This window comes from Pteropus vampyrus, unplaced genomic scaffold, assembly GCF_000151845.1.
Source record: "Pteropus vampyrus isolate Shadow unplaced genomic scaffold, Pvam_2.0 Scaffold11, whole genome shotgun sequence".
Taxonomy (NCBI): Eukaryota; Metazoa; Chordata; class Mammalia; order Chiroptera; family Pteropodidae; genus Pteropus; species Pteropus vampyrus.
The window spans coordinates 3,576,301-3,591,862 of NW_011888792.1; the positions used below are offsets into that span (position 1 = coordinate 3,576,301).

Sequence of the window (15,562 nt, forward strand, 5' to 3'; positions counted from 1 at the left end):
TGCATATTTAAACAATATACAAAAGATAACATTCATAACATTTTTAAGACTGAACTCACATTGTATGGTATTGTAAATGAATATTTACCCTAACAGTCACTAATTAGATATATAGGAGTTGCGTAGCCACTACACATTTTATTTTCTGTTGAAGTAAAATTCTTTGAAAAAGAGGATATAATGTAAACTTTATTGGCACAATCTTTACTAATAAGAGGTAGCAATAAACATCTGTTCCAAAGACATTTGACTGAACACATATAATCATCACTTACCCTGCCACAAGGATAATACAACAGAGCAGCAAAAGAAGAGTGTATATTTGAACATCTCAAAGTACCCATTTTTGTATTTTCCACTACTTCAGAATGGATAGTACCATATGGCTTCCACATAAGTGGACCTGTTACTAATAAGCTAGGACTGATGTGTAATTATGTTTTCAGTGATTCATCTGTAAAACACCCTGGGTTATTTTACATGAAAGCATCTGGTTCACATGTGTACAGTGGTTATTCTGTGATGATTGACATCTGTACTCTAATAAAGTTCCAGTTGCACAGATGTGAACTATTGCTTATACAGACAAAACCTGCATTTGAAAAATTCTTACCTGGACCCAGAATATGAACATTTCAGTTTCCTACACATGCACACATACGACACTTGCACTGTGACTGGAATATAATGTAATCATTTTATGCAATGTATTTCAATTGTTAAACAGATGTATGTATGCACCTTTATCTCGTTTTATGTTTGTTTATACCTTGACATCTGTTTGAGATTGTAAGCTCAAAGAGGGCAGTGACCATGTCAGTTTTATGCCTACAATGTCCAGTAGAACATAATTCACTTTCAAATGCTTGCTAAGGATTGCCAATCAAGATGGTGATGTTAATGACTTTAAGGAAAAACAGAGCTTATAATCTGACTCCAAACACCTTTTGCACTTTAAGAAATATTTGCTGTAAATGGCCCTGCTCTCAATTTCGCATATTATAATTATCCAATTAACACATAAAACAATGTTGTTTTGAGCAGAATTAGTTTACTTTATGTTAGAATAATTCTCTAGTGATGTGTAATATGAGATCTCAAGAGTCTGAGAGTTCAAGGCAAATTTGATGAGGGATGTAGCATTTTAGTTGAGCCTCCAAGGATAGGTAGAATTTGGAAATGTAATAACGAAGAGAAAGACATTTGAGGCAAAGGAAAAAAAGAGAAAGAGGCATTGGATAAGAGCCCAGAGGAGAACAGCAGGACTGGGTTAAGTCCTGCCTTGGCCATTTATAAATTGTGAGAACTTGGGTGTCACTCAAATATCTACTTTTAGTTTCTCATCCAGAAAATAGAGACGTAACAAGGCATAGGGTAACTGTGACAATTACATGAATAAAGAGCTTAACACAGTACCTTGAGCAAAGACAACATTTAATGAAAAGAGCTATTACTCTTGGTGATAGATTAGCAACTTCGAATACACTTTCAATAGAATTTTGAATATTGAATTCAAAAAAAGATATATACTAAAATTACAGCAGGTAAATGGACAGAGGATAATCTTTACTTTATTCTTTTCTATTTTTCTGAAGTTTTTGAAGTCTTTTTAATATATATTTACTAGTTAATATACCAAAAAATAAATAATTTTTATTGTTGCTTGCATCCACTGGATTGATATAGAATTTTAAATTTCTGTATTTGAAACCTTAGTTGTCTTAAGAAATGATTGAGGAGATTCATTATTTCTTTTAACCAAATGTTCATTTCAAGCAGTAACTATTTCACCCTAAGGAATATTTATTTATGATTCAACACTCAAAATAAGTTAAGGAAAAGAGGTAATACAGAAAATTTAGTTTCATAGCTTTGGATGAAATCTTAAAGTTACACTATTCTCTTCTATCCCGAAAATACAATACTAGAATTTTGGACCTAAAAGGGCCATTCAGATGTGGAAATAGCCTTTAACCATACCCCACCTAAATGTTAGATATTTGGGATTGGGTTTATCAAGTACATAATAGAGTCTATTATTATTTTAATAAAATTATCATGAATATAAATAAATGTTTTCCTTAAATATTCATTCATCTGATACAGCAATAATTCCATTTTCTTTATGAGAAAAGTTGCTTAAGGAAAGAAAACAGTTATTGCTGTTTGAATAAGAATTACTTTTAATTGTTAACGGCCGAGTATCTCTTCAAAGTTATGGGAAATTACCTTGTGGTAAACCATTTGTAGTAACATTTTTTGTGTAACATGTTAATTTGTATGTATACAAATAAGCCTTTATAAGGAAAGATATGTTCCTAACATCTAGATCTGGAACTTAAAGTATTTTTTAATGTTATAAATCAATACTTTGTACATACTTTATCACAGCATATTTAATTGTTTAGATATATTTTTGCTCAACTAGACTATGAAATTTTCAGTCTGGGGTTATATTTTAATTCTTCATCTCAGAGGCTAGCATGGTGCTTCACACTAAGAAAATATTGGTTGAAGGAAGGAATTCTTGAGAGGGATGAGGAGGGAGGTAGATGGGGTAAAAGGGGTCAAATATGTAAAATTGTAAGTTATATAAATTATTTACATCAAGTGAATTTTAAAAAATACAAAAAAATAAAGTGAAAAAGTTGTAAAAAAAATAGAAAGGAAGGAATTAATGAAAGGGAAGGAAGGAAGGAAGGAAGGAAAGAAGGAAGGAAGGAAGGAAGGAAGGAAGGAAGGAAGGAAGGAAGGAAGGAAGGAAGGAAGGAAGGAAGGAAGGAAGGAAAAGAAAGAGAAAAACAGGTCTTATAATTGTGTCAACTATTAATTCTCATGATTATTACTTTCTAACAGTTTATTTATATAATAGGCTAAATAGTTTTACTGGTATGATCTGAGAAACTCTATTATTTATAAAATTTCTAAGAAACGTATTCTGAGTTTGAGTTTTAAAAACAAACTTTATAAAACAGTAATTCTTAAGTATCAAATCTTCCGTAGGTGGTTAAACTATATACTTAGATAACCATGGCTCCTGCCTTCTCGAAACTTACATTCTTACAAATGGATTTTTAATTGCTTCTAAATCACTTTCAAATTTTTCAGTTATAGAAAAGTGTCCAGTGATAGAATGGGAAATATCAAACATCTTTCCTTTTTTTTTTTTACAGTATGACAAATGGGTCTATTTTTACAGAAAGCAATAGAAGAATGAACTCTGGACGGCAGTTTAAAAGAATTAAGATTTAAAATTTTCTCTGTTTACCCATCCATAGTGGCCTAGTAATATTTTGAGAAGAATTTGGAGGATATATATATATATATGTATATATTTAAAGGGAAATTATGATCAGGCTGCAGAATCTAGCTGAATATTTCCATGCATGTTTATAGCCTGTTCAATTTTCATGGTTGTCTTTTGGGGCTGCATGTGAATTTATAGATGACAGCTTTCCCAGTTCCCAAACAAGTGTTAGATTTTCTTGGTTCAACGTTTTAATTTCTGTCTATGGTTATGATTTTTGAAATCTGTTGTCGCTACTTCCAGTGAGAGGTGGATTCTGTGTCTCCTCTGCTTGAATCTGAGTGGGCTTTTGACTCATTCGTAATGAGTAGAATGCAGGAGAAGTGATACTGTATGATTTCCAGAGGATAGGTCAGAAAAGGCCACCTCGTGCTCAGGGCCCTAAGCTTTTATGTAAGAAAACCACCCTAGGCCACCATGTTGCAGGGAAGCTAAGCCACTGAAGACTCTCCAGTCCTTGTCTTCAAGGGTGCCCAACCCAAGCACCAGATGTAAGTGAATGAGCTTTCAAAGGATTCCAGCTTCCAGCCATTGTGTCAAGCTGTTTTTCAGTATTCCTAGATATGGCCCTGATACCATGTCACAAAGACAGCCATCCCAACTATGCCCTATCCAAATTCTTGATTCACAGAAAGTATGAACATAATTAAATAGTCACTGTTTTGTGCCACTAAGTTTAGGGCGTGTTACTCTGCAGTGGTTATGGGAACAAAGATCTATTTGATTTAGGATGAACTATGGAGAATAGAAGGTAAATATTTTCACTGCATAGGCAAATATGGAAGGCTTTCCCAAATCAGTGACATCTGAACTTGACTTTTAATGATGACTAGCAGCCTCTTAAGTAGAGAAAGCAAGAGAAAGAGTCCTCAAGCTGAGGGAACTATGTGGAAAGTATTGTGATAAAGGAGAATGATGTGTTGGTCCATGACCAGAAGTTTGGTGTGGAAGAGCATTGGATAGTTAGAGCCAGAAAGGCAGACATGAAGCTGGAAATGATGCAGGGGTTTTTTTTTTGTTTACTTTGTTTTGTTTTTTTGGTTGTGCCTAAGGAGTTTCAACTATAATCTTATAGGTGTAGAACATAATGATCAGACTTGTGTTGTAGACAGATACTTAGCAGCAGTAGGAAGATGAGATGAAGAAGAAGGATATAAAAGGTAAGGAGCAAAGTAAATAATTATATAGTTCAGATGACCAACAATTGAGGCTGAGATATACAGCTTTCTTATAACAGCAAAATAAGATTAGTTAGGTAACTATTGTTGTTTAAATTGTTAATTGATTATTTATTGAATGTGTGTGTTCAAGGCTTAATTACGTCCTAGAGTCAAATCAAACTAGTGCCTTTATAAAATATTGATTCATTAAACTTGTTATCAATACTCCTGAATGCCATGTAAAAGCTTCCCTTTCCTGTGAATTCTGGGGAATTATGATTAAATAATTCTATTTTATATTTTACTTAAGGCATTGATTGCGGTAGGATACTTAAAGAAATAAGACCAAATCATATCAGTCAATGCTCTAATGGAACCATATGTTGTATTCACCGTGCTTCCCCAAAATAAACATTAATTAGTTTAGTATAAAAATAATGAAAAAATTGGTAATTTATGTAATCATTAAGATATTTTAATGAAAAAAATGCATATGACACTTTAGTATAGTTATGTAAACATAACATACTGCAGTAGTCAACAGTTTTCTGTGTTGACTTGACTGACTTTTAAATAACATTTGAGATTACTTCACGTTTTAGTGTGATAAATGAAAGTTTAGTACTGACACGAACTTTTATTAGAATCATAATACCATACATGTAATAAATTTTTTCAAGGCAAGAGATTAAACAGGTCTTTCTCCTGTCATTCTGAGCATATAGACTACATTCTCCATGGCTTTTACAACGTTATCTACACAGTGAGATACAGTGATTTGTTTTAAAAACATTCTACTTCCCTATACAACTTGGTTTTGCTTTACACTTTGGTTATATTTTTAAATCAACTGAAGAGTTTAATCTTTTTAATTCAGAATAAAACCCTGCAGAATTTTGTAGATTATTTCCATCTGCCTTCTTCCAGTGCCCTGGTCCTTTCTGATATATTTCCTTAATACAGACAGAACACCTCTCAGAATTTGAGCGGTGGCTCTCTTTACTTTCACCCAGAATACCAAGATGAGTTAGTACGCTTTGTGAAGAAATGATCATTTTAGCTTATACATTTTATGTATGTTATATTATACTCGTTTTATATAGAAGTTATATGATGTTGGTGATGTTTTAAAAAAGTCCGTCTTCCTTAAAGATTCTGACTGGAGAATCATCCTTTGTCACCCATTTCATGAACAGAATGATATTCAGCAGTTCAAAGGGAAAGAGATAGGCAGGCCACAGCACAGGATGGCACTGATGAGAAGTATGCTGCTCTATGAGCAGAGGAATTAGTTAGACTGAGTAATTTTGAGAATACTAAAAATAAAGTTCACTAGCAAGGACTAAAGTAATGGGAAAGGCTGTAAATTAAAGTAGAAACTGAATTTTCTTACTATAAAACAAAAGACAGTGAAGCTTTGAAAAGAAAACAGAGGAGGAGAGGTATAAGGAAAAGCCTAACAAAGCAGATTATTTATTTGCCAGGAAAATAACTTTTATTTATTTATTTGCAGGCCAAAAAGAAAAAAAAAAAGATTGCCAGTGAAAAAATTCACCAAGTATTTCCCTGAAAAGAAAAAGTAGGTGTTTTTTAAGAGTTAGAAAGATTTACTTGTGGTTATGTTAATTAAGGATCAAAACTAGATTCTGAATAGGACAGAATGAGTCCATACATCCATACGTAATTAAAGTTCCATTTATTGGTCCAGAATAAGTCTAAGCACTTGGTTAGGTTCAGTTTGAGTCTACTGTACTGAGGTCACTCAGTGTGACCAGAACAGACTGGTCAGGACAGACCACAATAATTTAGAGGCCCAGTGCAAAATGAAAATGCAGAACCCTTTGGTTCAAAATTATTAAGAATTTCAAGGTAGTGATAGCAGAACATTAAACCAGGAATGAAGCCCTTCTAAGCTTTTGACCCTGTGTGACTAACATCATAGGTAACGCCCAAGAAGGTGGCACTATCTGTGATTCTTTAACAGCCTTAATCTTTAGAACTCTTGTGTGAAACACAGCACTCTGTTTTGTTATCCGTAAGACCAGAGCTGCTGGAAGTATATATCAGGGGAGCTCAGCAGCTCTCTTCTGCTGTGGATTGTTTGTTTGCCTACCTTTGTATCCCAGGCATCTAGCACAGTCTCTGACCCATGGTAAAGACTCAATAAGTAATGGATGAGTAGGTGATGGATAATAGTCATTACCAGCCTGTCTCGATGATTCTGGTTCAGTTCCTCTCTAGATAACAAGACCCAGTGTGGGTTCATTTGAGCTTTAGATCATATTGCACAGACCTTGCAAATGCCTCCTCCAGCCAGTTTGAGGGTTTCTTTTAGCTCTGGGCCTTTCATATTCTGGTCTTACTCAACCTGTTTCTTTAGTCAAATATCCTGAAATATATTTAAACTGATAGACAGAATGACAGTTGAGCCCTAACCAAGACTGGAATTGCGGGCAGAATGAAGCCCCCCATCCAAAGAAGTCCATTTCTTTATTCCTAAAAACTGAGACTATGGCCTCAGTTAAACCATATGGCAAAGGGAAGTTAAGGTTGTAGATGGATTGAGGTTGCTAATCAACTGACCTTAAAAGTTGCTAAATTATCCTGAATTATCCAGGTTGGTCCAGTGTATCACAAAGGCCCTTAAGTGGAAGAGAGGCAGGAAAGTCAGAGAAAGAGATGTGAGGAAGGACGCAAGGTCAGAGTGATGTGAGGAGTCCACCTACTATTCCTGGCTTGAAGATGGAGGAAGAGGGTAGCCTCTGGAAGCTGGAAAAAGCAAAGAAATAGATCCTTCACTAGAGCCTCCAGAGAGGAACATAGCTCTGCCAACATCTTAATTTTAGCCCAGTGAGATCTGGGTCGGACTGCCAACTTCCAGAACTCTAAGACAATGAATATGTGTTGTTTTAAGCCACTACATTATGGTAATTTGTTACAGCAGCAGCAGGAAACTAAAACAGCTGTTCCATCCTGTGGTGAAAACTATCACTCCTGGTCCCCGGTTCATTAGAAATCACTAAACTCCATGCCTGGGTATTTTTTCTGCCCATATTTCTTCTACTCCTCTTGGTAGCCAAAAGTAGAGGTCTATCTTCTTTTTTCTGTGTTTTCATTTTTCTTCATTACACCAGTGCGTTTTGGGGTTCAGGCTAGTAAATGTTATATTCATAGGGAAAAAAGTAACACAGCCTGTTCCAGAGAACATTGGTTTCTTGGGATGTTAATAGTTGAGAGATAGTGAAAAAAGGCTTTGGATGCAAATTCATTTGTAAAAACCAGGTTAAATAAGCATCTTTTTTTTTCCTAAAGGACTTTTAAAAGATGTGATCTGTGTATAGGCTTTTTTAAAAATCTCAACAATTTAAAAGAATAGCCAACAAAAAGTATCCTTGTCCTTCAGCCCAAGTCCCTCTCTCTAGACTAGGCCATTACTAGCTTCTTGTGAATCCTTCCAGAGCTATTCTATTTACATATAAACACATACATATACATACACCTATATACATTTTCTACATACACCCTTCTGCACCTTGCTTTTTGTTTTACCTAAAAATTTAACAAATTTATTTATAGAACTTCCATAGCTTTTAGTGTATAATAGGCATGTGAAACAGAATTTAGTGGAGAAAAATAAATATTTCCCAAAGATTTTGAACCTCAGATTTATTTTTTAGAGTATCTCATGGAACTACTTTTTGAGACACACTGCACAACTCAAAGCTGCCTCCCTCTGGAGTAGAAATAAGAATTAATGACCTTCAAATACCACCGTAGCACAAGGGGTATGGGTTGTGAAGTGAGGGATACCTAGGCTAATGTCCTGGCTCCATTGTCAACTTGCCTGCCTGCTCACTTTCATGTTTGTTGGCTATGTGGCTTTGGGCACGTGGCTTAACTTTATCAAGCCCTTTTAAATACTTTGTACCTCTTTTATTCAATTTTTTTTTCATTAATTAGTGCATGCAATCATTGGAACATTTATGTGCAAAGTCAAATAAAGCAGTCTGAGAATCTTCTAGGGTAGTGCATTTGTAGTGCACCAAGCAACAATAAGCAATGGTCTCTCTTGAAATTAGAGTTGTGGAGAATCATTTTCTAGCAAAATGACAGATTTTTACTTTACTAGACATAGATCAACAATAGCAGATGTCATGTATACCAATTTGAAACTTGTAAGAAATGCAGGAGGAAGTGGGATTTAATAAAGGTTTTTTTCAGGTATTGATTTTTTTAAAAGCATATATGGACTTTGATATTGATCATCTAATGAATTATCAGAGTAATATTATTTTTCTGAATAAAGTATAGTAAGAGAGACAAAATCTGCCAGTTTATTATTATGAAATTCCTGTAGAAATGTTGACATCCTTGTGGATTATGGACATATTTATCTTAATAGTTGTGACTCTAAATGTTCAATTATATAGAACTAGAGAACGTTATTTTCAAATCCATAATATATATTATACATATATCATATGTATATGTAATATATATAACAGGGAAATTTTAGAATTATCATTCTTTTCCAGTACCTATAAAGCATAGAAGTGCATTTTAGCATTAAGTGTATTCACTCTTCATAATTCTCCTTTCTTTGTTTCATTCAAAATTATTTATTTCAAAACCATATTTCCATTGTCTTCTTGCTCTTGATAAATTTGAACAGCAAAGTAATATTTATTAGGAAAAGACATTTTAGAAACTTAATCGAAAATAACTAATGCAATTTCTTTTATTTGCCACTATAGTTGCCACAAACAAAGTTTCAACCTCTCTTCTTTCAGTTCAATGAAATGTTGCCTAGGCCTACTAGATTCCAGACAGTGTTCAACACTTGTTTTAATGAATCCTGATGACTTCAGACTGCTTATTTAGGAGATGCTCTGGATTTTTATGAAGTCAACTAGAAATTTGTATACTTTTCTCATTTATTCTAAATTCAAATATTTTTTAAAATACTAAAATTTGAATTGAAAATACAGTGGCAACTTTGGTGACATCAAATCTTTTAGCACATTATTTAAAACTTTTTTTATTTAAAAGATGTTTTCATAATTTATACCATAATGGGAACTCTATTAAGGTCAGTATGATAACTGTCTAGTTATTTAATAGTAGCAAGTACCTAATACTTTGATTTGGCTATTTTTATGGTCATTTTTATGAAGGTTTGATTTTTCACATCCTAAAAAACAAACCATTAGATATTTGGCTTTTATTATTAGCAGATAATGTATGTCCCAGCCAATGCTCAGATCTGATTCTCTCCCAATACATTGCCCTTACCTCACCACTCATCTTTATCTCTGGCTGCACATCTGACCTTTATCCCAATCCCAGGAGAAAGTCAGAGATGAGGTAGGTAAATACTAGGAAAGTTGTTAATAAAGCAAAAGCCATATATACTTATTATATATGTGAGAGAAACAGCTGCTTCCAAATACCCTGCTTTGATTGCCAGGCTGGGCCTGACCATTTTGCTAGATTTTTACCGTGGCTGCTATAGTCCAAGAGTTTAAGATTTCTTCTTTACACAAGAAAACATTGCTGTTCTTCCTCCCTGTAATAAATCACAAGCATAGCAGCATCCTTCCAAGCTGTTCTTTTCAACTCCAGATAATTCATAGTGGGTGAAAATAATTTATGTAACGTGTGTTAACAGAGCCAGCAGTCAAAGTTGTATAGAAAGCCAGCATTTGGGCAGCAAATGGAAACAGCACTTGCTGTGGGCACACAAAGTAAACTTGGTCTCTTCAGTCATTCCTCTTGAGTCTCTTTTCACTCATTTCTCTCACTCTCTGTCCCTGCAATTTTAACATTCTCCAGGATTCCATACTAAACTTTTTTTTCTGGTAGGCTCTCTCTGGGTGATCTCTTCAGTTTACTCATTTGTGTTTAGTGACCAGGGATATGGCAGTGACTGCTGTCTCTGTACATGTAGTCCAATCATCTTTCCTGAGCTCTACACCTGTATAGTTATTTATCTATTCAACATCCGTCTTCATTTAGTTATCCTGCAGTCACTTCAAACTTACCTACTATGTCTAAAATAGAACCCTTTATACTAGACTACACTATACTTTATAATATAGTATGCCTTTATACCATTCCATACCATACCATACTATACTGTACTGTATTATACTGTACTATGCTATACTATACTGTACTATACTCTACTAAACCTGCCCCTCTTCTCTATCACTATCTTCACAATAGCCAAAGCTACAAAACCCAGAAATCTGAGAACATTGTCACAGAAGAGCAAATAAGATCCAGATACTCAGATACACTGACACAAGCACGCGTAAACTCATACATATCCCAGTGTTCAACGACTAATATTGAAACTTTACATGTTTTCAAACTTTAAATAAGTAAAATCATATTGCGTGTATTTTGTGTGCCTTGCTCTTTTTTTAACAGTGTCTTTGCGATTCACACATTTGTGCTGCTGTATCAAATGCGTAGTCCATTGTGTGAAAATTCTGTTACTTATTTGCCCATTTTCCTGTCGCGAGACATTTGGATAGTTTTTAGTTATTTTGCTTTTACAAACTATGCACCTATGAACATTTGAACATATACAGGCAAATGTTTCTCTAAAGTATGTAGCTAAGAGTGGAATTCCTGGGTATAGGTACATAGCTCTTTGTGTACCTGGGCAGTTATTGCCTTAATGGTTAGTACAACCAAATTAAAATTAATAATGAATGTATATCTATATTTTTCAACATGCCGAGACATTGCTAACATTTTGTAGAGTGAAAACATCAAGCTAAAAAATTATGTATATGTAGAATGATCCCATTTTTGCAAAAATATATGAAAATATAAATAATATAAAATAGGATGATGGACATTTTTATTTTCTTCATTATGCTTTTCAGAATTTATAAAAAATCTTAAACATTTTTTAAATATTTTTTTTGGTTGCGTGGAGAATTCTACATTTACTCTGTTAACTTACCATGAATATGAAAGCTGTAGAACAATGATTTCCATTCATTAAATATCTTTTATTGAGCACCTATTATATGCTAGGCACTAAGAACAAAAGAGTCTAAATCTATTTCTTAAGCTACTTGTGACTTCAGAAGGAGATGGGAATCTTAAATGGAGCACCAGTAATCGATTTCTTTCAGACTTGTCACTTTAGAGCGGTCTCTTTGTCTTATGCTAATTTTTTAAAATTAAATTGATCTCTGTGTTCTGGTTGTACGGTGTTCAAACTACGAACAAATTGTAGAGGTTTTTCCATGTCTGTCTTTTTAATTGAAATAAATCAATTCTGTGTTTTGCTAGGAGAAAAAGCAACTCTTAAGACAGAGCCAGAGAAAAATGTGTTTTGAGTTGACATTGAAAACTTATACATGTGATAATTATACTTTTATTCTGTACTATATCATTTTCTCTTCCTATGGAATATATTTTTAGATATTTAATTATGTGTTATAGTAATTATGTTCGTCTTTATTGTTAATTTTAACATTGAATCTCCCAGAGGGCAGTACTCGTCATCTTGACAATGCATTAATGCCTATCACCTTGGCATTCTTATGAGGGTAATATTGTTTGAACTTGGCTTGCTCAGGATAAGAACACATCCCAGGTCTAGTGGCAGCCAACCATGGTTAATTGTATGCAGTCATGAAGCCAAGGAGGAGCCTATGTGGATTCATTTTTAATAATCTGTGCAACTAAGTATGGGTGCAGACTTTTTGAAATACTCATAATCTAAATGTACTCAATGTTTGGGGATTTTTAATTGGTTATTCTTTTAAATTAAAGAAGTGATTAGCAGGAGCTCTTTTGTAATTTATGTAATATTAGCAGCTAATAATAATAGTTTCCAAATGTTTTGTGGGAATTTATGAGCATTTTTATTTATAACACCTCATTTAATCTTTAGACCACCTCTGAGGCAGTTATTATTATATTAGTTTTCCAGGTGAGAGAACAGAAGTTCAGTTAGGTTAAACGACTTTCCTAAAGCCACATAGCTTTAAGAAATAGACCTGGATTCCAATTTATATACCCTGATTTCAAGTCCCATTCTCTTTCAGCCATACTAAGCTGCTATGACTCTTCTGCCCTTAAAGTTAGAAATACGACTGAGTATTACTGGGTTGACTCTACCTAGTCATAATTGCCCCTGAAACTACCTCTAATTGTTAATATTAAGCATATTTTATTTAGGTTTCATAAAGAACCACTGACAAGGTTTATATACAAGGGTATATGTTTCTAAGCTGTCCTTCTGATTGAGCTCTGTTACCCTCCAGCGTTTTAAGTTTTTTTAAACTGGTTTTTAAGACCAGTTAACAATCAGCGACCATGCTTTTTATCCTAGGACTCAAAAAGAACATTTACATAAATATAGAGGTCACTCCATTGATGTCGTAACTACAATACTGAAATGGAATAAAATTTAGTTACTAAATGAGGATATGTAGATTCAGTAAATGAATGTGGACCAACAATATTTCATCAACAACTGTTAAAGTCATTATTAGTATATACACACTTATAATCCAATGACCACTAAAGAAAATTCATGTGATCAGAAGTTTCTGCTTTTAAGAGATTAAAATGCATGTTAATAGGTAGAATTTAAGGGAGCCGAATGAAATGTAAATTGGGATAGAAATATTGAAGAAATGGCTTGAGAAACCATCTCTGCCTTGGCATAAAAGTACTTACAGAACAGAGAATATTTTATTTTTTCACCTTAATCATGAGTATTGTTATAGGCCCTTGACTTCTCATTAGCTCAGAATAGAGACAGATTAATTCTAAAGCAATTAATGAAATGAAATTCCCTTCATCACTCTTTATGTTAAATTCAACATAGGGAAATAAATCTCTAAAACCAATTCTAAAACAGGATTTAACTTTTATTTCACTTATGTATCTCTTAATTTTCTCTTACTCTATATGGAATTTTTTTAATACATAAAATTATCTTCATTTTCTTTTTACTCTAGGCTTGATCCTCCACTACCTGAGATGTCGAAAGAGGAGCACAGTTCAGCTGAAAACATGTCTCTAGAAACTCTAAAAAACAGTAGTTCAGAAGACCTCTTTGATGAGATTTAACTGTCTCAAAAAAGTACTTTGATGTTCACTAAACTATGTTTTCTATTCATTTCTTTCAACTAGAAAAAGCAAAATTTCAACTGAGCAGCAGCTATTACTGCATCTTACAATTTAATTACATACACACTGAGTTGAAACTATTATGCAAAATGGATTACACATGTATACGAAGATATGATTTGATGACAGTGATACATTATTCTAAACTATTCATTCAGCATGCCTGTAATTACATAAAATCTCACTTTTTGTTGTAAAGAACACATTTATCTTATTCAGTTCACACATATTATATGTGGTAGCTGTCTAACATCCTGTCTAGGAAGATTTTGGGAAATATGACAAAATGTATACAGTTCTTTTTTGAATAGTCACTTTCTGAACAATTATGTCTGAGCATTTTAACTTGTGGAATGATATATAAAATCTAATTTTAGTTTGTATACAAACAACCTGAAAATCTGATGATACAATTGCTGCTGCACTGAAGACTTTGTATTCTTAATAAAATGTTAGTTAGCTTAACTCTTTCTTTACTATAGTAACAGATCTTCATAAAGTGCTTACTAATGTAAAAGTAACCCCCTTTTGTGTTTAAAAAAATCATGTTTTTCAGAGACTGTTGATAAAAGATTTGTTTTACTTGCACAAGGACCCTCTTTCAAGATCAGAACCTTGTAATATTCACTTATGTCATATTCGCCTCAATGACAACTGGCACAGTTTTTTAAAAATATTCACTGTTTCTACTTCCTAACCTCTTATTTCATCTTCCTTCTCTCCAGTTGGGTTTCCATTCCCTCCATGCTACCCAAATTTTAGAATGACCACCATGTTGCTAAATTCAAAAATTGGTCCATTCTCAACCTTCATTTTACTAAGCCTCTCAGCAACATTTGACAGTCAGTCACTTCTCCTCAGTAAACATTTTATTCACTTGACTTTTACAAAAACTTGTGCTGTTTATATTTCTCTTTCTTTCCAGCCACTCATTTTTTAGACTTCTTGGCTGAGTTCTTCGTCTTACCCAACAGTTAAATGTTCGACTGCCGTGGCCTTAATCTTCAGCCTTCTTTTTATTACCTATATTATCTCCCTAGGTTATCTGTGGTTTTAAATACCATCTGTATGCCAATATCTCTAAAATTAGAATATTACAATAGTTCTCTTTCTGTAGTCATATATGTATATGACTATATATATGACTATATATATATGTAATTTATCATTAACTTATCAGAAAAGGAGGTTCTTAAAAATCCATCTGAGTACATTTATTTGGTTATACCTTTATTCAGATGTTTTATCACATCTAAAGCAGAGATTTGATTATTCTCAAGTCTTCTCCATCCAACAAATTGTACAACCATCTACTCAATTGCTTTGAGCTAAAAAAAAAAAAAAAAAAAACAGACAAATAAACAGAAATCCTCCCTGGTGCTTCTGTTTTTCTCCTCCTACATCCTGTTATTTTGTTATTTTTAAATACAACTTGACTCTATTTACTTCTTTTTTTTTTTTTTTTTGGTCTACTACATCTGTTTCCTGACTGGTCTTCCTCATAAACTCCTACTCCTCTATAGTCCAGACAAACTGAATTTTTAAATCTTAGGTAAAATCATTTTACTATCTGGATTAAAACTCTCCAATAGTAATCTGTTACCCTTTGAATAAAGTCCACACACCTTACTACAGCCTACAAGGTCTGATCTGATCTGGTTCCTGCCTCTCTCTCTGCTGATTTCCTGTTTCTTTCTCTTTACTTTCTTTGTCCCTTACTGTCTCTCAAGTAGGCTAGATCTCAGAATCATTATATTGTTGGTTTCATTCCCTGGAACGCTCAATTTCATACAGTTGGTTTCTTCTCATCTTTCAGAACTACAATCAAATGTCACCTCCACAGAGGTGCTTTCCTTAAAATATCGTTTTTAAAGATGTCTACATTCGCAATCACTCTGTCTGATTGGAATGTTTTTGTCATTGTGCGTGT

At 33.5% G+C, this 15,562-nt stretch overlaps 1 protein-coding gene across 1 annotated transcript in view; it reads left to right on the forward strand.

Annotated features, from left to right (window-relative positions):
• XRCC4 (X-ray repair cross complementing 4) overlaps positions 1-14,978 on the forward strand; it is a 235,231-nt gene extending 220,253 nt beyond the window's left edge. Inside the window, exon 8 of the mRNA XM_011378956.2 lies at positions 13,461-14,978. Coding sequence (XP_011377258.1) covers positions 13,461-13,572 — 112 coding nt within the window. The 3' untranslated portion in view covers positions 13,573-14,978. The remainder of the gene's footprint in view (positions 1-13,460) is intronic.
• The last annotated feature ends 584 nt before the right edge of the window (positions 14,979-15,562 follow it).